The 26,640-nt window shown below is 40.1% G+C and overlaps 1 protein-coding gene across 3 annotated transcripts in view; it reads left to right on the top strand.

Annotated features, from left to right (window-relative positions):
• Positions 1-26,640, top strand: part of ADGRB2 (adhesion G protein-coupled receptor B2) — a 390,112-nt gene that overhangs the window by 291,670 nt on the left and 71,802 nt on the right. For all 3 annotated transcript variants that reach the window (XM_075264673.1, XM_075264671.1, XM_075264672.1), the window contains exons 5-8: positions 1,893-2,057; positions 2,956-3,120; positions 4,527-4,628; positions 4,895-5,001. In XM_075264673.1, the coding sequence (XP_075120774.1) occupies positions 1,893-2,057; positions 2,956-3,120; positions 4,527-4,628; positions 4,895-5,001 (539 nt within the window). The remainder of the gene's footprint in view (positions 1-1,892; positions 2,058-2,955; positions 3,121-4,526; positions 4,629-4,894; positions 5,002-26,640) is intronic.

Genomic DNA, 26,640 nt, shown 5'->3' with positions numbered 1-26,640 from the left:
GGAAACTGAGGCTACAATTTGCACAAGCTCATCGAAATTGGACAATTGAAGATTGGAAAAACGTTGCCTGGTCTGATGAGTCTCGATTTCTGCTGCGACATTCGGATGGTAGGGTCAGAATTTGGCGTCAACAACATGAAAGCATGGATCCATCCTGCCTTGTATCAACGGTTCAGGCTGGTGGTGGTGGTGTCATGGTGTGGGGAATATTTTCTTGGCACTCTTTGGGCCCCTTGGTACCAATTGAGCATCGTTGCAACGCCAAAGCCTACCTGAGTATTGTTGCTGACCATGTCCATCCCTTTATGACCACAATGTACCCAACATCTTATGGCTACTTTCAGCAGGATAATGCGCCATGTCATAAAGCTGGAATCATCTCAGACTGGTTTCTTGAACATGACAATGAGTTCACTGTACTCCAATGGCCTCCACAGTCACCAGATCTCAATCCAATAGAGCATCTTTGGGATGTGGTAGAACGGGAGATTCGCATCATGGATGTGCAGCCGACAAATCTGCGGCAACTGTGTGATGCCATCATGTCAATATGGACCAAAATCTCTGAGGAATGCTTCCAGCACCTTGTTGTATCTATGCCATGAAGAATTGAGGCAGTTCTGAAGGCAAAAGGGGGTCCAACCCGTTACTAGCATGGTGTACCTAATAAAGTGGCCGGTGAGTGTATATGTATATATATATATATATATATATAGAGAGAGAGAGAGAGAGAGAGAGAGAGAGAGAGAGAGCGCATATATGTTTATATGACATGCAGATGTATTCAGATAATCATTTGAAACCCGGATCACCTTTCACCCATTTCCATTTCACTATTCTGCATGCTCAAGCGTCATGTAACAATTACAGAAACTTGGCTCGTCTCTCACCATCATAACTAGGATGTCTCCTGTGGAATAGTGTGGATCTCTTTGATTTATGTGGAAATTCACCCTCAATCTATTTCTCTTTATGGGCTCCCGTATGACTTTCCAAACCTGCCCACAATAATGTTTGACCTTAATCTGTATATTGTCTCTTCAGGTACTTAAACACATTTATCATTGTGAACTTTATGTGCAGTGGAAAACTCTCCAAAGTGTATCTGGGGCACCATTGCTGAGACTCCAGGCTAACCCTTTATGTGCTGCACACTACAGCTCAGGAATACCTTCGGAAAAAGAAAATGTTACCAAAGTTTTATTTATTAACAAAATATATTGACATTTTTTGACATACAATGTTTATGACACACAGCAGAATAAGGAAAGATAAATACAGTTATTATTGTTATTGATCATTGTTACACTATTATTGGCTATTGTGACAGTGCTAAGGAGAGGTATGTATTACTATGTGTACATTTATTAGGTTATTAAATCTGCGGAGACCAGGCTTGGTGCATACTAGGTGGGACAGGACATTTCCCTTTACTATAACAGTCTGTGTGTCTGTCATTACCATCTAATTCACAGGCCATGTGTCCTGGTCTCCAGACATTGTATTCTATTATTTGTCTGTGGACTCTGAGATCAGAAGAGCAGTACAGGGCAATGAATTCCTTACACAGCAGTGAAAAGGGGTTAAGAGCCACTGTTCCAGAACCCTGACCCCATCTATCACTGGTTACCTATGTGTCCATGATTAATTCATCTCATTCACTTGAAAGGTTGCTTCCTCCTTCTGTCCTTGTCAAGGGATGTCCCCATTGAGGTTAGAAGATTTCTTGCTTTTGGATGCTTTTATGAGGTTCTACTTAGAGGATGCAATTGCACTCTCAATATTATTTATTGAATGTAAGTTTGTGCATTAATTTCCAGCGGGGAAGAGGCACAGCTGCCCTGTATGTCAGTGGTTGCTAAATTCACTCAGTGTTACTGTCTCTCTTGCAGTGGAAGGGATATGGCTGGACTGGGGCCCATGGGGAAGATGCTCAGTGTCATGTTCCAACGGAACGCAGCAAAGGACAAGAAAGTGCAGCAGCACAAGCCAAGCTGGTGGAGAGTGCAGGGGGCAGCAAGCAGACACCAGGGAGTGCAGTAACCCTGAATGCACAGGTAATCAAAAAGTGGGGGATGGACTCATGTCTTATGCTTGCTTACCTGCTTAATGGTTCCATAGATGACAACTTTTTTATAAAATAAAGTCTGTCCCTGCTTATCCTTCTAATATACCTGAGTGTAGTAGTTAAAGAGGCTGTATGTAATAGTATCACTAAAGTGCGGCTAGGGCCAGTACATTTTCCACTATATCCTTACTAAAACTGAGATGATACACAAGCCACCATGGAATGATTCTGTTATGACTGTCAGTACGCCCGCTATTGACTTAGCAGGTAGTTCATATCGTATCTTCTAGCCTATTTTTTGGAAATCTCTTTATGGCTTTTCCTTCTACCTTTATCTATGTCATCTTTCTTTGATCATAGAACCCAACATTAACTGCTCTCTCATCCCCCATTATGTGCCTCTTGCTCTTCACCTCTTACAGTTGTTTCTGTTACATCCCATCCAGGAACATACAGGATATTTTTTTTAGTTCTGTTTTCAGATACACTGTTATTTGCTCTTTTTATTAAATCTCTGCCTCTTTTTGATGTGCCATTAACTAGTTTTACAGGTATAGTAGTTTTCTATTTTCCACACTACACTTCACCTAGTTTTTCTCCTTGACGGCCTCTATACCTTTGTATTGTAGGTTTACATATTCCTTAGATCTCTTTCTTTACACCTCATACTCTTGTCTTATTTCTCTTTACTCGCTGCTTAGTTCCTAATTTATGCACCCCTTTATTCTTTTTCCTATCATCTTTTCTCTACATTTTGCTCCATCCTCTAATCTCTCACCTATTACTCCTTTCACCTTCCTTTGCCCCTTCCCCTTCTTTTTATACCCCTTTGTGTTCCCTCTTTTCTTCACACTTTCCTCTGCTTCCTGCCCCTTCACACTCTCTAGCAGATGGAAAATGGGGCCCGTGGAATCATTGGAGCTTGTGCTCCAAAACTTGTGACAGTGGCTGGCAGCGACGCTACCGGATGTGTCAGGGAACAGGATTGCAAGGATATCCGTGCGAGGGCTCCGGGGACGAGGTCAGGACGTGCAATGAAAAGAAATGCCCAGGTATCCACCCAATAAATCTCCTTTGTGTGCAGAGTGGAGGTGCCAATTTTAACCCACTTAGGGCTTACCTCCTCCTGTGTGGAACAGGCACACCACAAAACATATTCAGATATTTGTATATACCATATATATTAATATATATGTGATACACCCTTGCTTTACATTATATGTAATCCTACATAAGTTTATTTGTGGATAGGCTGCCCCGCAGTTACCAAAAATATTGTAAACCATCTTGAAATCTATGCAAAAAATATTCATTTATTTCTGCCCAACTGCTGCAAATTATCAGAAAATTATGAGAAATTATCAGTATCTGTTGGCTACTTAAATAGAATTATTGTATACACATTATTATATTATACTATTTTTCTATCAGTTGATCCAACTAATGCAGTAATAGTTCCAATATTTAATATAGACATGAGTTACTGTTGTATTGGCGTTAAAATTGCTTTGTGAATGCCTGGCACAACATATGGCAGATGGTAGGTTTTAGATATATAATACAGCAGATGTCAGCTTTCAGGTATATAATACGCCTCTTACAATACATTAAGTTACTTTCACATTAGTTATGTTTTGTAACGTTCCGCTAGGACATGGACACTTTCCATTAAAAGAAATATGCACATGCTTAAGGATCCTTCTAATGACACCTAAGACATGAAATAGACCACACACTTCTTCTTCACGCCTTAATCACTCAGAACACTTCTGTCTTACTTTTACTATGATGTTTTATTTTACAGTTTTATACGTTCTTATCACTTTTAGTTTGCAGACAGTCTTAAGTGATAGTGGTTATTTTTAATATCATACACTTAAGGGTATACCCCAACATACTGTGACTCCAGTGTAGAGTAAGTTGTGGAGTTGAGGTGGCACACAGACTCTTCCGCACTCCTCTGGCTTTTTCCTTGTCTTGCTTTGAGCCATCCTGACTGCACTGTTTTGTTCGCCACCACCTCTTCACCTTAGCACCTCTCCTGTGCTTTCCACATCAGGTCTCTCGCACCTCTCCTCTTGTTCTCCACATGCTCTTTCTGCTTTTGTTTCTTTATTCCTCTCCTGTGTCCCTTTCATCCTCTCAGCATGCCTGCTTCCTCTGTGGGCTCTTGCTGACAGGCTAGTGGGCTTACAAAAAGGGAATAATAATGAATGTTCTTGTTCATGGATAGGTCACAGCTTGCTTTATACACATATTAGTCCATGTATCCTGAGGTCGCCAGAGAAAGGTCATGCCATCACACTCTGCCAGATAACAAGGTGTATAACATGTCTGGAAGCTGTGAGGTCTCATCTTCAGGATTTGGGATATCTGTGAAATAAAGTTGGGATGGGCAGGTAGCTCCTAGTTGACTTTTCGGTTGGTTATTTCATGATAGTGCTTCCCTTCCTCACAGCCTTACATGAAATGTGTAAAGATGAGTATGTCTCATCCATGACCTGGAAGAAAGCAGCTGCAGGCGAAATTGTGTACAACAAGTGTCCTCCAAATGCCACAGGTCAGTTTCACGTGATCTCGTGATCGTCCCTTGTCAACACCTGACTGTATTTTTTTCAGTCTTGTCTGTTTAGTTTGCGTTACACTGTTTTTGCATTTTATCTTATTCCCTTTTCGTTATGTTTATTTTTGTCTTGAAATTTTTTTTTTTATTATTTGTCTCTTCGTCTTCATTTTAAAGATTTTATTTCCCCACCTCTATCCTTCTGTCTCTCAGTATGTGCTCCCACTTCTTGGTTCACTTAGTGATCTCTATATCCCCTGCAGGATCAGCTAGTCGTCGCTGTCTGCTCAGTCCCCAGGGTGTCGCATACTGGAGTTCTCCGAGTTTCGCCCGTTGTGTTTCCCATGACTACAGATATCTTCACCTTGCAGTAATTATAAGTTCTTCTTACTTTACCGCATTGTATGCATTTTGTTTATTTACCAAAAACCATAGACTTCTGTATGGCAGTCTGTCATTATTAACTTAGCTTGCCTTCAGCTTCGAAATTCAGCTCTTTGCAGACAGCCTGCTTGCCATTGCCTACTATACACATGAGACTACACAGGGCAGATGCACTATTTATTTGATCAAGTGCGTGAATCATTTGGCTGATTTTGATGTCTCAGGATGTTCTGGTGCTTTCCTTTTAGTGGATTATATCAGTACGCAACGGCATATCTCTCCAGTTCAGTATTATTTTGTGAAGATTAGGTATCAAAGTGTTCACTTAGCAGTGATTTTGGAGGAGAACATCTTGTCGCTGTGTACTAAATAGTATCCATAAATATTACGTGGTTTATGTACAAATATATTTTTATGCAGAAAAAGGGGAGAGTCTGAGCAACCAAACTAATCACAGAAAACTGTAAGGCTGAGGCCCCACATTGCAGAAACGCAGATTTTTTTGTTGCAGATTTTGCTCCGTTTTTTTTTTTTTTTTTTTTTTGAGCCAAAGCCAGGAGTGGATTGAGCAGAAGGGAGGAGTATAAATCCTTCCTATATATTTCCCATTCTTTTGTAACCATTCTTGGCTTTGGCTCAAAAAACTGCAGCAAAATCTGCAACAAAAAGAGCTGTGTTTCCACAACGTGGAACGTTAACCTAATTGTGAGTTCATACATACTGGCAAAATTCTACCTCCAAGTTGATGTAAATCTGCATGTAGAAAATCCCCAACAAAATCTGGATACAGTATGGATTAAATTGTTCTGGTGCCTTGCTGCAGATTTGACCCTTTAAAGTTGAAATCACCTGCAAAAATTTGGGAGAAGTGAAATAATTCTATATAAACACACTGCCATATAGATTGTGAAGGATTCATGTTACTGAGAAGCATTCTTACAATAAACTTTATTGTAATAGCTTTCTGAAGATGAGTTTTTATACAGCTCTTATATTGCTGGCTGTTCAGGTATAAGAATCCCATATAAGCCCAGGGCTACACTGCGACTTTTTGTAGCTACTAATTGATTTTAACAACTGATTGACAACTGCAAGCACAAGGTTGCGTACAATTTAATGTATTAATTTGGACCACAGAAAAAATATCACAGTGTAGTCTTGGTCTAAAAGTGAGGAATAATCTTTGAAATCATATTCGATCAATTTTAGGAACCTTTCACATGAACAACTTTTCTGTCCGACTGCTGTCTGTGCAAAATGCAGCACATAGATCCATTATAGGGAATGGAGACAATCATGCTTCGGTTTTTTTTTTTTTTCGCAGAGCAATAGACACTGAGAAAGAAACCGATTCATTTTTCTCTTTGTCTCGGCCTTACATGTCTATGGATCCATGAAAAAAAAACAGCACATGGATGTCATCTGTGCGTTGTTCATGTTTCATGATGCTAAAAAATAAATAAGACAGCATCCTTTTTTGGCGGGCGAAAGAAGAAACGGGTGACACATGGATTGGATATGGATACAAATGGAAATATACTAGGATGTATAACTGTCATTTTTTATAGCCCTCTAAACAGATCGTCCATGTGAAAGCAGTCATCAAGCAATCTTTATTGTTGCTCTTATATGGCTCCATTTGCTTCTCAATACAACTATTTTGAAGACTTGGCAGATTTTGTTATAGCCATATTAGTGATATGTTTGTTGGAATCCCTCCTTTTACTGTAGCTAATGAGATAACTTCCAGTGAAAATTTCATTTTTTCACTAACCTTCATTGTGGATCTGTACCAAATACTATTGAATAACCATCATTTTTAGAATTTTTTACTGCTGTAGAAAAGCACCCGAGAAAAATGCTCCTTTTTACAGTACCAGCAAATCATTATGACTAATCCCAATCACTCATTACAGAAAAAAATTGAGCATGTGAATACTTGTGGAAACGCTTGTGTTTTTCCTATAGATATAATAGGGGTATAAAGTCCACAGAGGAAAATTCTGTGGAAAAAAGACGTGATGTATTTCCGCCATGGTTTTGTCTATAGCGTTTTTTGTTTTGTTTTTTTGCTACTCTTTACTATGTAGGGCTTTAAATTAAAGGGGTTGCCCAGAATAAAATGATCTTTCTAATGTAAAGAACCCACTCCCTATATCCCCCTCCCCGCACTACTTTCTAAATTGCTTAGGTTACCAAAAATCTATATTTACCTATATCGCCAAGGTGGTCAGGACACATTTTCCGGTGATGTTGCGATTCCTTGTTTCCATGAACAGAATGTCAACAATACTAACCCCCCACCCCATTATACTTACCTTTCTTCCTGTCTGGATCTTCTGGGTATGGGATGCCTCTCTGGCTCTATTGCACAGGCCCAGTACAAGTGAAGTCCCGTGCTGAGAAGATCCTGCCTTGAAGACAGATAAATATGATTGGGTGGGGGGTTGAGTTAGATAGAAAGAGATAGTAGTGGGTGGACTAGCTAGGTAAACAGGGAGGGGGTGTAAGGGAGAAAGGGAGGGGAATAGAGTTAGAGAGGGAGGGGGAGGGAGTCAGCTCTGAGTGAAGCGCAAGGTATCATGGTAGTTGTAGGAAAACAGAACAGGAAAATGGCCATGTAAACAGATGCAGAAGATGTCAGGAGCTCACAGAGAAACCCAGAAAATCACTCAAAACACAGCTAAAGGGGAAATTTGTGTCCCCACAGCTGCAACCTCTGATACTGTCCACAACAGGTGGAGTTCATTGCACCATAGTGGTGAACAGGATGACTGTTGTCATTGCTGACAAAACAGAAAGAAATGGCAACCCTGGGGAGTTTATTGCCATGTGACCGATCTCCCCATTAACCAATTCTGTTGCTCTTATAAGGGAAGTAATTCAGATAATAAAAGAATGTCAGGAAATTGTTAATACTGCACTTCTCTAACATACATGTGAAGGTTCACCTAATGTTAGCCTTCTCCTAAATCATATTTACATTTACCACTCCTGTGCAGCCTTTCTAATTTAGTCCACAAATTCACAGCACATTATTTAATCTACAATGTAAACAACAAAATTGGTTTCTGTAGGAAATTTACGATTCCCTGCAGCTGTCAGTTAGTTCTGGAACTGAAACAGAGCATATCTGATAATATACATTGCTATAAAAGACAGTAGTAGATAGTACTAGTTTACGGTCAGACCTATGTTTGGTACTCGTTGGGGTATTCCGTCCCCCATTCGTCATGAGAAATGCTTAGAGAAAAGTACTGCAAATTAGCAGGACTTTTCATTCCGCATTTATCGGGTGGAAACCTAGCAGACTCCGTTATGATCAGACCTCCTGGTGTTCATGACCCCTTGGGGACTAATAAATATAAAATTTAAAAAAATTATAATTTTACAGAATTAAAAATTCAAATCACCCCCTTTCCCTAAAATACATATAAAAGTAGATAATTACACTGAAACACATACACATTAGGTAACCCTGTGTCCAATAATGCTTGGTCTACAAACTTATAGAAACATTTTTCCTGTATGGTGAATTCTGTAGCAGGTAAAAAAAAAATTAAAGTGCCAAACTGCCATTTTTCCGTTGTTTCACCTCTAATGAAAATTTGATTAAAAAGCGATCAAAGCAATAGAATTCCCAAAATGATATAACTAAAAGTACATCTGGCCCGGCAAAAAGACGCCCTATGCATCCCCGTACACAGAAATATAAAAATCACAGTAATGGGAGTTAGAATATGGCAACTTTGGTTTTTGCAAAGTTTTATATTTTTGTTAAGGGGTTAAAATGTAAATAAATCCATATAAATTTGGTATACTCGGAATTGTGCTGAAACATAGAATATAGGTGATGTCATTTTAGCTGCACAATGAATGCCGTAAAAATTAAGTTCCTAAGAAAGTCGCACAAATACACTTTTTTTTTTCGAATTTCACTCCATTCTGAATTTTTTCCATGGTGCCATTATAAAGAATAATTTGTTAAGCCAACATTAAATCTTCATATGGCTCTGTCAATGGAAAAATAAAAAAGTTATGGGATTTGGAAGGTGGGGAGTCAAAAATTAAAATTGAAAAATGCCTTTGATGGGAAGGTGTTAACTTGGAATTAGAAGAAAAGGTGACATCTTTATGAACACCATAAGAACTAATAATAATGTAAGAATTCAGTGGTTGGTACAAAAACTGCTGTAAATAATAAAGAAAGCTCTAAAGGAATTGCTATTTTGTGCTATCATAACTATATGACAAGTTTAATCCTTTATGAAACTTTGTTGCCCTATACCAGACCTAGGCAATGTACGGCCCGCGGGCCACATTTGGCCCTCTGAATGCTTCTATCCGGCCCGCATAGCTTTTGGAAGTTTGTTCAAGGACCTGTTATGATCATCACAGCCTGTCACCAGGATTGGCTATGACTCGTTAGTGGGCGGAGCCACACAGGACTGTGTGCTTGCTTCCGGCAGTGGAGGCTGCTGGATGATAAAAGAGAAGAGACAGCATGTGTGAGGGGGGAACTAGGGGCAGATAAAAGGCGGCAGTTAAACTGAATTCACATGGAGGGTGACATTAAACTGGGGCAGCTGGAGGAGGATATTAAACCGGGGGGGGGGGGGGAGCTGGAGTTTAATGTCTCCCTTCAACTATCCCCACTGTTTAATGTTTCCCTCCAGCTGCCCCAGTTTAATATCCCCTCTAGTTTCTGCTAGTATATACTGGGGCACCAGGAGAGGGACTTAATACTGTGGGACATTTGGAGGAAAATGTTATAATGTGGGGGTATATCATGTTATGGTGACTGTAGAAGGATTATACTTTATGGGGGCACATGGAAAGATGATTGAGAATGGGCAGAGTCAGCGTGGAAGTGGGTGGAGCTAAATTTGCCGCAGCGAGCATGGCCCTCTAGAACAGTTACAATTACTGATGTGGCCCCATGGGAAAATTAATTGCCCACCCTTGCCCTATACCATAGCACTTTAGTCCAAGATACTTACATAATTATTTATAGATATGGGATATTCTTATCCATGTTTGCCTGTCAACACTTATTAGAGTTGTAGAATATGTTTGTATTTCTGACTGCAGCCTTGTGTTAGGTTTTGTTAGTATATTCTGCAGGACTTTGTATAGATATGGCATGGATTTAATATAGTGCTGAAATGTTAGAAATTCTTCTCCATGTTGACAAAGTAGTTTTAGGCTGTGGTCTCACTTTGAGGAAATGAAACTTTTTTATTGCAGATTATGCAGCATTTTTTTTAAACGAAGGTAGAAGTATAATGCTGAGTTCACTCACAGTTTTTTGGACTGGATTTTGATGCAGAATCCAACACAGAATCCGCCTCCTGGGGCTAGCCGCGACTGGATGGCAGTGCAGTGTAGCGGCATTCAGTCGCAGCATTCCACTCCGGATTAGGCTCAAATGAATGGGCCTAGTCGGGAGGGAGTCTTACGCCAAGGCTGATTTCTTTTTTTTTTTTTTAAATGTAGATTGTGAGCCCACGTAGAGCTCACAATGTACATTTTTCCCCTATCAGTATGTCTTTGGAGTATGGGATGGAAATCCACGCAAACACGGGGAGAACATACAAGCTCCTTGCAGATGGTATTTTGCCCTTGGCGGGATTTGAACCAAGGAATCCAGCGCTGCAAGGCTGCAGTGCTAACCACTGAGCCACCGTGTGGCCCCCTGCCAAGGCTGATTTCGCCATGGAAATCGCGGCAAAATAGGGCAGCTCACTTCTTTTTTCCACGAGCTGGAAAAAAACACTGGTGGAAAAAAGAAGTGAATGGCTCCCATTGAAGTAAATGGGAGGTGTTTTTTGGAGCCGGATTCTGAGGCAGATTCCGCGTCAAAATCCGGTCCAAAAAACTCAGTGTGAACTCAGCATAAGAGTTTCCTATATATTTCTCATTCCTTTTGTAGCCATTCTTGGCTTTGGCTTTGGCTAAAAAAAAATGCAGCAAAATCTCCCACAGAAAAATCGTATTTCCCATAGTGGGCCTCATCCTTATGCAGTTTCTTCCAATTTTATGGCTGTGAATTCATGTTGTGTGTTTTCTTTTCCATCACATACCTGAAAATTGTCAAATTTGTGGAATTTGCTTGAGACAAGGTGTTCTTTGTGACATAGCATGTTACTACCTTTTTTTAAATTCTTTTTAATTAACAAACAATGCAACACAATGTAGATATCAATAAAAGATGTAGCATGTCTCAGATACAATCCATAAACTTACAAAGGCAGTATAAGATAACTTGGGACATGAATAATCAGTAATATTTCAATATCAAAACAAATAATTGCTGAACATAACATCTTTGAGCAGGAGTTGTATTTGAGACATTGTGAATTACATTCGAAACACCAACGTGTCAAACCAAGCAAAACATTACACATTGTACATGTCTTATAGAAACATCATAAAGACAATGCGCCTATAGGAGCTGTTAGGACAGAGAGGAGAAGGTTGGGGGGAGTTTTAATTTAATCACCTAACGTATGAGGGAAGAGTGGAATTGTTTCTAGGGGTCTACAGTCAAGACCCCTGCAAATCAGCTGCACCGAAACAGCGCAGCTACTGGTGATAACAATGCCATGCTGCTCACCTGCCATATGATGGGCACCACTGCTCTACCTAAACCCTTCTCTACACTATGTATGGCAAGTGAGCAGTGTGGCTCCTGGAATTAACATTAACATGGCCCATAGGTATCCACAACTGTGGTTATCATGAATATGGTGAGTAAGCAGCGCAGTGCCCAGCAGGGAAACAATACTGGATGCTGCATGTTATAGTAAATATCTGATCTGCAGAGGCTCAGAGATCAGTGGGGTTCTAACACCCAGGGCCTATGCTGATCAACTGTTTGAAGGGACCATGGTGCTTTTGCTTAGCACCCTTAGTCTTTTGCTATTTACATTGTAAAGATCTGTTTTATAGTGAACGTGCTATGTAATTACAGCCTGTCTGCTATAAAATTGATGAGCGGTGATGTAAATAATGAAGGGGCCCACGCAGTATAATATAATGCACAGTTGCCCCCACACATTATAATATGCTTCACAGTGGCCCACACACAGTATAATTTGCTGCACAGTGGCCCCCACGTAGCACAGTTTAATATGATTCATAGTGGCCCACACAGTATAATATGCTCCACAATGTCCCCAAACAGTATAAAATGCTTACAAGAGTCTCCTTTAAGCTGCTTCAGGAAAACCCCACAAAATTTGATGCATCTTCGTGAGGTTCGCACTCTGATTAGTTTTTGTGCTATTATAATACACTGGGCCCACCTCAGAGTAATCGGAGTCATAAGGGAGGTGAAGGAAAATAACAAACACATATGCTTACCTTTCCTTACCTCTCCTGGGAATCCTTGCACTCTGGCAATCTTCAGAATCTTCTTTGGTCTTCTTTAGAGATGAGCGAGTACTGTTTGGATCAGCCGATCCGAACAGCACACTCCATAGAAATGAATGGATGCACCTGGTACTTCCGCTTTGACGGTGGCCGGCCGCTTAACCCCCCGCGTGCCGGCTACGTCCATTCATTTCTATGCGAGCATGCTTTTCGGATCGGCTGATCCCAACAGTACTCGCTCATCTCTAGTCTTCTTATGTCTGCAACTGAGGTCATGTGCCCTAAATGTCACTGCTGGGGTCTGTGATTGGGCCTCAATGGTCATGTGGGGCGCAATAACATTACTACACCGGTGCGCCCCAACAGTGATGTCTAGGGTGAGTGACCTCAGTCAGAGGCTGGAAGAGCCCCGAAGAAGATTCTGGGAGCTGTCGGAGTCCCAGGAGAGGTGAGCATAAGTATTTGTTATATTTAATCACCTCAACTGGGCTGGCCACTATTGGAAAAGGCGCCCAGAATGTATAGACATCACCTCCACCTACAGACACACTTCCTGCAACTGCGATCATAACGCTGCCCGTTACTAGATCTCCACTGTCTATTAAAAAAAGCAACGGGATTTTGATAGGGCCCACTAAAAGCACGTGGCCCCAGTGGGCTGGTCCAAGCCTAAGAAGAACTGACCTCTACTGATGTAAATAAAGTGCTTTGGTTGTGATACACAGCTTCTATTCAGCATATTTCTCTTATTTACTGCACTTTCTGCTCACTTCTTCCCCTTCCACGCCCCATTGACTTGTATAGAGAGTCACGTGAAAGATAGAATAGTGATTTTCAGTAAAATGTAGTTTAGCAAAAGGGAGAGGAGCAGGAGAAGACACCACCTGATAAGAGCAAAAAAAGACTTATCTCTGATAAAATATATTATGAGATTTCTTCTAATATCCTGTTCTATTGATTTATGTAACTGTCTGATCCTTTTGTTCTTGGGGAGAAAAGCCACCTCCAGAGGTAGAGTAGTTCTCCTCATTGACAGTATATGAATTCTTGGCCAAACCAGGGTACATGTTTATAGCGAGATTTAGAGAGTTATTTGTCTGTCATATACGTTTGACATTAACTACGTGATTCTGTATCCATCACTTGGATCACTTCCTGCCATTGTGTCCATACTTGTGGTGGTTATACTATGAAAGCCATTGGACTGTTTTTTTATGTAGTAATGGAGAGTGGTACATTCCGTTAAGGCAGCACACTATCAAGAAGCAGTTTGAGGAATGATCTGATAATGTTATTGTCAATGGGAATTATAGAACGAGCTGATTGTTCTAACCTTCATAAACAATAATGGCTAAAGTTATAGATGGCTCTTTTTTTCTTCCTCGCAACACTGCGGTGGTTCATGGCCAGCTTCCACCACATAATGGAAGTCAATCGACTAAAAAATGGGGATCCAACAGCTAAAGCCCCTACTTAAAGGTTGGACTCCTTTAATGAGCAGGTAGCCTCTGAATGTATAGTACTGCAAAATTATTAAAATTGCTAATTATAATAAGCTAATTCTAGGGCCTATTCCATATAACATAGCATTCATTCAGTCTTCATTGTCTAAAATTAAGCCCTAGAAGAATCCAGTAGGTGGCAGCCCTTCCCCGGAAACGTTTTTAGGAACTAGATCCCTGTGACGGAAAGAATGAGCCATGAAGTAAAGGATATCTTTGTGAACATTTTATACCTATTCTGTTAAGGTTGTCTTCCCTTGCATTCTTGGTACACTTTTCGTTGTTACCATCACTAGTATATCAATAAAGTCATTGGCCCATAACCAGTTCTGTGCGTTGACTTCAGAATTTGTGTACCTGGCTTGGATTCAGAGGCTGAATAATGTCAGGTGATACACTCCATTACCCTTGCAGAAAGTAAGTTACCCAACTGTCTAAGATTATGCCGTTTTAGGGAAGCTTCGACTTCTGTAGGCTCTCGGCCTGTCAAAATCCATTCAAGTATTTTGGCAGAATCCATGAGGATAAAAAAGTCTTAATTTCAGTAAAATTGATTTTTTATGAGTTTTGCTTCTCAGAAACCAGTTGATGAAATTTGAAGGAACAAGAGAACGGAAATTCTGATCCGGGCTGCAAGAAAGCTGCCAAATTCCTGTTTTGATTTTGAGCATATTCCCCTAAGTTATAAGCAACTGACAAAAGTGGATTAACATTGAATGTCCTGTCAGATGTGTGATAGTAATATCCCTGCCTTCATTTACATGGTTTTACTTTCTCTGTGTTTTCTGTCACTCAAGTATCAGTATTCATTTCCTTCCTCTGACTGTTCTGCACTCTCTTTCCTTGAGACGTGGTCTCTACACATCCATATATTTCCTACTCCTTCTCCTCTCCTTATTGTATTGTCTCACTGCTTCCTTCAGTAACCCTTTAATTGCAGGTTTTCACTTTCGCCATTTTGCCTCACATCCATCCATTCTTTCTCCATGTCTTTAAGCTGTCTCCTTTGTAGTCTTCATTCTCTATTTTTTTCTCAGTCTCTCATAATCTTAATGTGTATCGCCCTCGCCTTTACCTCATGCTATAATAACGCAGAGAGGAGGAAGGGCTGAGTTTCGGAGTCATTCCCTCAGTTCATTACAGATCAGTGGATGAAATAAGATCGGATCTCTCCTGTGTTACCAGGACAGCAGCTAAACTGTGCTCTTTCCTAATGACTGCACTAAACAATATGCAATTCTCACACTTAGAGAGCCACCGCTACCCCCCTCCTCCTTTCCCCCGGCAGGATGGGGTTCTGTGCACGGGCACCCCTATTATCGTTAAATACCCATTAGTTCCGGTGACAAGCTTGGCATGCATGCCAGGCGTGGGAGAGGCATAGTCAGGATAAAGCGACATTGCTTTTCATTCTTGCGCACACCACCAATTAGCTTCTCATTAGCGGGAACAGCCGCAGGCGTTTGTATCTCGCCCCTCTCCATGCGTCGCTGCCCGCCTCCAAGCGAGGGAAAGGTCAATGTCGCCGCCGTGTCCCAGTTGAACACATCCCAGATGTAAATCATATCTTGTTAAGTGAGGAGGGGGGGTATAGATGTGCATAATGTGGGGGCACTGAGACTCCACAGCTGGAGTGGAAGTCGTGCAATAAACACACTTGATAAACCTTTCCCTGACCTTTCTTGGATTTATTAGACTACTGTGTCACAGGGTAATAGAGATACATGGTTAATAGATCTGTGCATGTGACTTTCCAAACTGTTAGAGGGAATCTTGTAGTCAGTGCGCTCATTCGTTCTCAGAAGACTTTTTGTTTTTACCTTAGCTCAGTACTGCAGCTTTTTGTTACCCTTCCGTGAAGAGCAAAGATAAAACATGACGATAAAACATGAGGAAATCCACATATCTGAAGGTTCAGCAAGCTGGCTAGTGCTGGATTATGTATCTTTATTTCTCTGTAGTTCTAAACATATTACTGCAGTATGGTGGGTTAAATGCAAAGCAAAGTCTGTAACCCAGTAGATAGAGGTGATACATAGTAAATAATACGGATTTCCTAAATAAGCTGCTTTAGGAAATAAAACGGAACTGGACGCTCGCACATTCGTATTATCTACAGAAATAGCAATAATGAGAATAGAGAATGTTATGAGCTAAGGGATTAAGTAAAGATATTAAGAAACAGTAAATTAGTCAAACCACAAAAATACTATAAACATATACAAAATATCACTCTTTTCTTGTTAACAAATATCACAACCAAGAATTCGGAATTGTTCGTAACCAAGCTTTTTTTCTGTGAATGATTATGAATATGAATAGTGAGGAGCCGGCAGGACTTCATATTATTCCGGGTGAAGATTTTCATTTGTGCATATGGACCGTCTATAGGTCTAGTAGGGCTATATTCAGACTAAAAATAACCTAAAAATCTCAAAGCTATAGGAAATAATCAAACTAGTATCAATCCACTACATGTAAAATACTACCTATAAGGAGAAACTCCCAAAATAAATACCAAAAACACAAAGTATAATCAAAAAATATGTAATCAATTTTATTCCTGAGTCACATTATTATTATTATTATTATTATTATTATTATAAACACAAAATGGAAGAGGTCGTGGTCATATATTAGTTCATACGCTAGTAGTGAGCGGGATAGCTTAGCTAGGTTGACAGGGAGGGGTATGTAACAGAGGGAGAGAGAAGGGGGGGAGCAGTGACAGGGAAATAGTGTGGAAAGCACACAGGAAGCTACTCGGCAGGAAGTTACACCATGTAAACAATTGTAGAGGATGCCAGGAGCGCACACAAATATCCATAAATCACTGCTAAAGGTATATGGGTTTACTTATTAAAGGGGTATTCACAACTCAACCATTCACCAACTAGCAGGCTGTGTGCTCTGTTTACTTCCTGGTTTTCTCGGTAAATTGGTGGGTTTCACTTGCTGTCTTCCAGACAAAGCCAGCTCTGCTATCTCTCTTCATAGCAGTACATGTTTGCAGTCAGTAATGAGGGATGGTTGTAAATAAATTAGCACAGTATCACTGGAAGATGCACAATATGAAGCTGATGTAGCAGAGTTGGTTTTGATAGGTGATGAGAATCCCAAATTTACTTGCTACAGGACTAGGATCAGCTTGCAATAAACTGAGTTTTAGGTCTGTGTTACATACAGAGGTAACAGACTCCCTATCTCAGCCCTTATCAGCAAAATTGAATTAACCAACCTGATAACTGGAACAGGGAAAGAAACAGCTCAGAAATAGCAGCTCGCGCCGAGCACTCAGCTTCCACTTCCCTCCCTGAGAGCAGGGAGCTACATCACTTGCCCTGGGTGGAGAGATAAACAGCTCAGAAATACAAGCACCGAGCACTCAGCTCCCCCTCCCTAAGAGCAGGGAGCTACGCCACTTGTCCTGGGTGGAGAGATAAGATCATCCCCAGGTCCATGGTTATGGAAACGCAGTGTAAACAATGAAACCAATAATCTCAGATAGCAACCAAACAAAGCAGTTTTGCTGAAGCAATGTATATAGGAAAAGTCTTAAATTCACATAAGCTAGCAGTATAGATAGGATCCTTGAGATGGGACAACCCCTTTAACCCATTACTAGCACTAACAGACTTTTTTTTAAAATAAAATATTTCTTTGCCTGGAAAAGCACCTTAAGGATAGATATAGCAGCAAAATAAAGTGCTTGTATCCAGACCACACTATGTGAGGCTTGGTTAACATCTGTGTTAAGTATTCCATTTGGGGAGTCCGCTTGGGGACCCCTGAACGGAATACCGAATGCATTGACAAGCGGTGAACAATGAAAGCACACAGACCCCATAGACTATAATGGGGTCTGTGTGTTTTCCTTGCGAGGCTCTCTTTGGGCTATTTCACACATACCTTTTGTATGTAAATTGCCTCATTAGTTTTCGAATAAGTCTGTTTTATTCATATGCTAATTAGCCTCCTCCGTGCACTTCGGAAGTGTCTGTGTGCACCCTCTCTATTCCCTATGTATGTGAGAGCAGAGGTGTGAGTCATCAGCAGCAGATATATATATATATATATATATATATATATATATATATATATATATATATAAGCTATAGTATATTTATAGAGAACATGCATAGCACAGGGGAGTCACAAAGTTACTTCAATGCATATAAATAAATAACTCCCATCAGTACCCCCAATTGTAAGAAGCATACTTCAACCAAAAAAATGCATACAGACAAACGGTTCAGGATATAAATAATCCCAAAAAAAGGTTATGAAGTATTCAGCATACACAAAAAGTATTATAAAATAACATACTTTATTATCAAATAGTAAAAAGTTATACAAACATACAAAAACACATAGAACACCAATAATTCAAACAAAAAGGACAGCCCACAAATACGGGTGTAATACTGTCAGACCACAAAAATAGAAATACACAATGACACTAAGATACTACCTGTTGCCCACATGGCAAAATGGGCACATATATATATCTAGGTGTACATCATCTCCCTCCTAAAGTATGTAAATATATGCAATATAAGGGAGGAAAGAAAAAGGTATATTCACAAAAGATTATATATCAGAGGGTAGGAGAAACCCAGTGTAATCATACCAAGTAAATACTATACATGTTAATCCATACCCTTACATAGCATGTCTGAATAGACTAAATAGTAAAGAGACATAAAAAAGTTAGTCCTCAACATAGAATAATAGAAAGCCCAACAGACATGCCTAAGGGAAAGAACATAAATCACCTACCCATAGTGATATGGTCTGCAGAAGCCCGTGGCTGTGGGGAATCCTAGCCCGACGCGCGTTTCGGCCGTATGACCGGCCTTCTTCCGGGGGTGGAGTCGGGTGCATACATGTGGCGATTTAAATATACCTCATCATAAGATGAGGAACCAATAACCGCTTAGCTGCGTCGAGGAGGGGTCTAAGTCTATTGCCGCAAATAGTATACTTCCTGTTCACGGGACGAAGGTGTACTGGGGAAAAGACCGTCCCACCCATTGTGACGCATGCCCACTGCGTGAAAATAGCTTAGTCCGATCACGTGATCGGCTAACCGAAACCGAGGCGCGGCTAAAGAGCCAAGCCTCGATTTCATCAGCCGCACGCGACCCAAGTAGCTCGCAGGGGCATGCGTGCCGGGCATGGACAAAGTTACCTATATCTAGTGCCGATAGCATATATAGCCAGCACGATAGAGAAATTATATATATATATATATATATATATATATATATATATATATATATATATATATAAAAATGATGAATAATAAAGAAAATAATAAGGAAATAATAATAAAAAGGTGAGTATGATATAATAAAAGTGAAAAAAAGAAAGAAGAAAAAAGAAGAAAAAAGAGTGCAAGAAAGGTGAGTGAATAGTGAAAAGAAGAAAGTAAGAGTCAATAAGTGCCAAACCATCTTTATTTATTATAATGACAAGCCTATCTTAAAATAGGAAATATATGCCAACCAAAATGCAAAATCTTAATATAAAACCCAGTATCGTGACAACAGCTATTATCTGTGACAATTGATATATAAAATAAAAATGTATATATATCCATAAAATAATGATTTCCCCCACAATAAACCATAAAAAACGCCCCCAATATAACAATAATGAGTGCTGTGAAACTAATCCATCATTAAAGTGCATAGTTAAATACAATATAAAAATAAATAAACCCAAAGTTATGTGAATTTTATATTTAATAAAAATTTTTATTAAATATATTTATTATTTATATAATATATATTTATATTTATATTTATATATTTATATTTATATATATATATATTTATTTTTATTAAATATAAAATTCACATAACTTTGGGTTTATTTATTTTTATATTGTATTTAACTATGCACTTTAATGATGGATTAGTTTCACAGCACTCATTATTGTTATATTGGGGGCGTTTTTTATGGTTTATTGTGGGGGAAATCATTATTTTATGGATATATATACATTTTTATTTTATATATCAATTGTCACAGATAATAGCTGTTGTCACGATACTGGGTTTTATATTAAGATTTTGCATTTTGGTTGGCATATATTTCCTATTTTAAGATAGGCTTGTCATTATAATAAATAAAGATGGTTTGGCACTTATTGACTCTTACTTTCTTCTTTTCACTATTCACTCACCTTTCTTGCACTCTTTTTTCTTCTTTTTTCTTCTTTCTTTTTTTCACTTTTATTATATCATACTCACCTTTTTATTATTATTTCCTTATTATTTTCTTTATTATTCATCATTTTTATATATATATATATATATATATATATATATATATATATATATATATAATTTCTCTATCGTGCTGGCTATATATGCTATCGGCACTAGATATAGGTAACTTTGTCCATGCCCGGCACGCATGCCCCTGCGAGCTACTTGGGTCGCGTGCGGCTGATGAAATCGAGGCTTGGCTCTTTAGCCGCGCCTCGGTTTCGGTTAGCCGATCACGTGATCGGACTAAGCTATTTTCACGCAGTGGGCATGCGTCACAATGGGTGGGACGGTCTTTTCCCCAGTACACCTTCGTCCCGTGAACAGGAAGTATACTATTTGCGGCAATAGACTTAGACCCCTCCTCGACGCAGCTAAGCGGTTATTGGTTCCTCATCTTATGATGAGGTATATTTAAATCGCCACATGTATGCACCCGACTCCACCCCCGGAAGAAGGCCGGTCATACGGCCGAAACGCGCGTCGGGCTAGGATTCCCCACAGCCACGGGCTTCTGCAGACCATATCACTATGGGTAGGTGATTTATGTTCTTTCCCTTAGGCATGTCTGTTGGGCTTTCTATTATTCTATGTTGAGGACTAACTTTTTTATGTCTCTTTACTATTTAGTCTATTCAGACATGCTATGTAAGGGTATGGATTAACATGTATAGTATTTACTTGGTATGATTACACTGGGTTTCTCCTACCCTCTGATATATAATCTTTTGTGAATATACCTTTTTCTTTCCTCCCTTATATTGCATATATTTACATACTTTAGGAGGGAGATGATGTACACCTAGATATATATATGTGCCCATTTTGCCATGTGGGCAACAGGTAGTATCTTAGTGTCATTGTGTATTTCTATTTTTGTGGTCTGACAGTATTACACCCGTATTTGTGGGCTGTCCTTTTTGTTTGAATTATTGGTGTTCTATGTGTTTTTGTATGTTTGTATAACTTTTTACTATTTGATAATAAAGTATGTTATTTTATAATACTTTTTGTGTATGCTGAATACTTCATAACCTTTTTTTGGGATTATTTATATCCTGAACCGTTTGTCTATATTTATAGAATAGCTATAAATATTATTATGCAAATTAGATCTTTTTCTGATCTTCCTAAATGATTGATGCAAATGACAGTCTGTAAAATGTTCAACCGTTAGAGAGCTAATCAAATTTTATTGGAAAAACATTTTACAGGTTGTAAAGAACTGAAAATAGCCATTTGTTGAATTTGCAACATTAAGGCTGTATTCACACGGAGTAACGCCAGGCGTTTTTTGTGTGCTTTTTGCACATAGCGCCGCGTTAACACCGTGTAGCGCCGCATGTACGCCGCGTTAACGCCGCGCTATTTAGCGGTGGCGTTGCCCGGCATTAACGCGGCGTTAACGTGGCGCTACGCGGCGTTAACGCGGCGCTATGTGCAAAATGCACACAAAAAACGCCTGGCGTTACTCCGTGTGAATGGAGCCTAAGAGGTCACATTTACTGAAATAATAAGCTATTTCAGTCAAAAACATCTTAATAGGACAAGTTGCATGTTCACATAGGCCCCCATGTTTGATATCACCCTCACAATTCATAGATCCAATTTTTGGATAGTTTCTGCTCGAATCCTTTGCAGGATGTCATATTAGCATTCCAGAGCTGCTGTTTTGAGGTGAACTGCCATTTAAAATCTTTTGCTTGAGGATACTCTAAATGTTCTTAATAGGTTGAGGTCAGGAGAGGATGGTTACCACACCATGAGTTTCTCTCCTTTTTATGCCCATAGCGGCCAATGACCCAGAAGTATACTTTGCTGCATGAGATGGTGCATTGTCATGAATGAAGAAGATTTTTGCTAAGGAAGGCACGGTTCTTCATTTTGTACCATGAGAGAAAGTGATCAGTCACAAACTCTATATGCTTTTCAGTGGTCATTTTCATAACTTCAGGGACCATAAAAGGGCCTACAGCTCGCTACCTAGAAACTAAGCCTAAAACCTGACTCTGCCACCTCCTTGCTCATGTTGCAGCCTTGTTGGGACATGTTGGTCATTCACCAGCTATCCACTACTCCATCCATCTGGACCATTCAGTCTTACACGCAGCGCCGCACCTCCCATGAGGCGACCTGAAGCGAGCGCTTCAGGCGGCGCTATGCCAGGGCCTCAGGGAGGGCGCATTTTTGGTTACCTAAGCCAGTCCAGGACAAGCTGTCCTGGACTGGCTTAGCACCTAGCGGTGGTTTGGGGAGGCCACTGGAGCAGCGCTGCTCCAGCAGCCTCCTCTCACACTCAGGCAGAGAGCAGGTCGTCTCCGTGCCTACTCTCTGTCCGCGAACGGCGCTAAGCCCCGCCCCCTTCACTTCGCCGCGCCCCCTCTGCACCACCAGCGGGGGGGGGGGGCGGCTTTCCGTAGTTCACCTTGGGCGGCGAAAGGGGCAGGTTCGCTCCTGCTTACACGGCACTTATCAGTAAACAAGATTGTTTCAAAATTAGTCTTCATGTATATCTGGGCCCACTGCAACCATTTCTGCTTGTAAGCACAGTTTGGGGGTGTCCGAATAGTATGTTTATGACTCCAGAGGCACCTGCAGCTTCTTATAGGCCCCACATTGTGGAAATGTACTGTTTTTTGTTGCAGATTTTGCCGTGTTTTTTTGAGACAGACTCAGGGGTGGCTTGAAAAGGAATGGAAAATATAAAGGTAATATTAAGGACCATTTCACATCTGCGTTCGGGCCATTCCATTCCCCTCTCCACATGAAAAATGCAGAGAGAAAAGCACTACAAGCAGCACTTATCTCTTCACATTTTTTCGTGGGGAAACCACGTGGACCCCATTATAGTTTATGGGGTCCGCGGGTTTCCTTAGGGAACTGTTTTCTTATGAGGATAAGGTTTCTGTTCGAGGGATCGCCAACTGGACTCTCTGAACGGAAACCCATGCGCAGATATGAACCAGGCCTTAGATGTTTCCCTTCTGTTAAATCTATTCCTGACTACGGCTCCAAAAAAAGCAGCAAAAATCTGCAACAAAAAAACTCTGCATTTCCACAATGTAGGGCCTTAACTTGATTTGCATATATTAATTGGAACGCAGTGAGCACGAAAGAGGAAGTCACCAACTATTTTAGACTTAGCGGCAAGCTTTTTAAGAATTTTTTAAAATATAATGACATGAAAAATTAAAAACATCACCAAAAATAATTTTAAAAAAACCATGTTTAATGTGAAAATGTGATTTACATAATAGGTAATTTCCTAGTGACCATTTTCTTTAAAGGGTAATCTATACACTATATGCAAACTATATGCAAGTTACAATAGAAACACATTTTACAGTTCACAATAGTGTACTTGTAGTGCTCCCAGTGAGACACTACAGATGCATCGAATTTGATAAGAGACCTACACTTCTTAATAAATTTGGCGCATTCTCCTCCAAGGATGCATTCCTGATGGATGACTGCTGTCTATCACGATGTTTGCAGAGAGAATGATGTTGCTGAGCAGTAAAGCGATTATACTGGCTGTTCTCTTCTAGTCTCTCTCAGAACAGACTATGCAGGATGAAGTCAGTCATAGGACTATATGGCTTATGCAGCCACTTCACCCGAGCAATTGAATCTTTCCTGCATGGCAGAGTAATAGGCTGCTTGCAGAGCTAAAAGACCATCGCGGATCTATAGTTTATATCCTGCACATTATAATTTCTGCCATCATTCTCTTCTTCTTCCTAATTCATAGACTGTACCAAGAGTCATCAATGGCTCTTACCAATAGTTGGGACACTTGTGGAGTAGTAACAGGAGAGGGAAAGTTACAATTGCTTCTTCTTATATGTTATTTGGTCAGGAACTTTCAGGAGTTGTTCATCAAGAGCTGTTGGTCTCTTGACCCTAAATTTGTGGAAATTACCAGTGACCCTAGCTATGTAGGGATGAACAAGTGTGACCTAGTTAGTAGTGTGTTAGAAGAAGGATACACTTCACCCCAGTTGTATAGATGTGTGAGTGTATGTCTGATTCTAATTGCATGGACAGATTATTGTATGACTATAGAAACTGGTGCTAGACATGAGGGAGAGGGGGGTCTTCACCCATTAACCTCCAGTATAATATTGAGCTGGTTGCTTGGAATACTGCTTAAATGTAGACTTTGGAGACATATTTTATCACCTATCGAAACCACTGTGGTGGCAATTTGCATGGGGTGAATCCATTCCCATGAAGGGACAGTCATAGTCACACAGGATTTGGTGTTTGCTGACTATGGTATATATGTGTCAACTAACAATAAGCAAAGTCAATGAAGAAAAGAGAAATCTAATTAAATCAATGCTTGGTCTGACCATCCATTGTCATCAAAATATCAATGTCATCAATTCTAGGTACACGTACACACCGTTTTTGAAGCAACACAGCAGAGAGGATATTCTAAACATTCTGGACAACTAACCAACATGAATGTAGGCTCCTTCTGTCTTCTGTCTCTTCATGTTATCCTAGACAGACTTGATGATGTTGTAAGTTGGGTTCAATGGAGGACATAGCTTCACTTCCAGGACTCCTCGTCCAAAGGGTTGTCACACCAAATATTGATATGATTTTATGCATTTTGATAACTATTAACACGTCTATTTTTGAAAGTTAATATTTTTTTCCACATCTGTGCGGCATTCTGCCTGCTCTACAATTTTCTTTTAAAACACCTGCGGGTACAGAGTGCACAACTAATGCATCAATTTTGTCATTTAGTCCTGTAATTTATTGCATTTATTTGTCAATGTAAATTAAATCCATTTGATTTGCTTCAATTGTAAACATTTGCTACCTGTGTGCTCAACCTTTGTTTTTCTATAATGGTGGTGATGGAGTTGGTTTAGTCAAAAATACATCTTACGCTGTCCTAGACATGTCTTCTCTTTTCTATCATTTGGCTGGACATCTCCAAATATGCGTATCATAGGATATATGGAGTCTATCACCTCTCTCAAGCTTATTCCACTGCCACCAGTATGTTACAGAGCACATTACAGTGATAAAAACATACCTTTATTATGTGTGTCACTTTTGTCGTTTTATGCATATTAGGCAGGTGGTGCACTAGGGACGGGACTTCATCCCTGAAACGCAACTATTGCTGTTCAATTCTGTTATTTTTTTTTTGTTCTTATTTATTTACTTTACTTACACTAGGTTCACATTTGCGTTCAGGTTTCTGTTCTTTGGGTCATCTTGGGGGACCCGAAAAACGGAAACTCAATCCACTTAAACTGTAGTTACCCGCAGAAACTATAATGGTGTCCACCGGTTTCCACCTGAAAAAAGCAGAGAGAAAAGTGCTGCTTGCATGGAGATTGGGTGCAAGTGTGAACCCAGCCTTACTTATATAACTAGATTATATTCCGCAGTGCTTTAAAAACATTCAGTCACTGTCCCATATAGTGTTTACAATCTACAGTCATGGCCAAAAGTTTTGAGAATGACACAAATCTTATATTTTCACATGATCTGCTGCCCTCTGGTTTTTATGTGTGTTTGTCAGATGTTTTTATCACATACAGAAATATAATTGCAATCATATTATGAGTAACAAAAGCTTATATTGACAGTTAGAATGAGTTAATGCAGCAAGTCAATATTTGCAGTGTTGACCCTTCTTCTTCAGGACCTCTGCAATTCTCCCTGGCATGCTCTCAATCAACTTCTAGACCAAATCCAGACTGATAGCAGTCCATTCTTGCACAATCAATGCTTGCATTTTGTCAGAATTTGTAGGTTTTTGTTTGTCCACCCGTCTCTTGATGATTGACCACAAGTTCTCAATGGGATTAAGATCTGGGGAGTTTCCAGGCCATGGACCCAAAATCTCTATGTTTTGTTCCCTGAGCCATTTAGTTATCACCTTTGCTTTATGGCAAGGTGCTCCATCATGCTGGAAAAGGCATTGTTGATCGCCAAACTGCTCTTGGACGGTTGGGAGAAGTTGATCTTGGAGGACATTCTGGTACCATTCTTTATTCATGGCTGTGTTTTTAGGCAAGACTGTGAGACAGCTGATTCCCTTGGCTGAGAAGCAACCCCACACATGAATGGTTTCAGGATGCTTTACAGTTGGCATGAGACAAGACTGGTGGTAGCGCTCACCTCGTCTTCTCCGAATAAGCTGTTTTCCAGATGCCCCAAACAATCGAAAAGGGGATTCATCAGAGAAAATGACTTTACCCCAGTCCTCAGCAGTCCACTCCCTGTACCTTTTGCAGAATATCAGTCTGTCCTTGATGTTTTTTCTGGAGAGAAGTGGCTTCTTTGCTGCCCTCCTTGAGACCAGGCCTTGCTCCAAGAGTCTCCGCCTCACAGTGCGTGCAGTTGCACTCACACCTGACTGCTGCCATTCCTGAGTAAGCTCTGCACTGCATGTAGCCCGATCCCACAGCTGAAACACTTTTAAGAGATGGTCTTGGCACT

Source organism: Leptodactylus fuscus, chromosome 2 (assembly GCF_031893055.1).
Source record: "Leptodactylus fuscus isolate aLepFus1 chromosome 2, aLepFus1.hap2, whole genome shotgun sequence".
NCBI lineage: Eukaryota > Metazoa > Chordata > Amphibia > Anura > Leptodactylidae > Leptodactylus > Leptodactylus fuscus.
The sequence above is the reverse complement of the archived record's forward strand: the minus strand, read 5'-3'. Positions and strand labels throughout refer to the sequence as shown.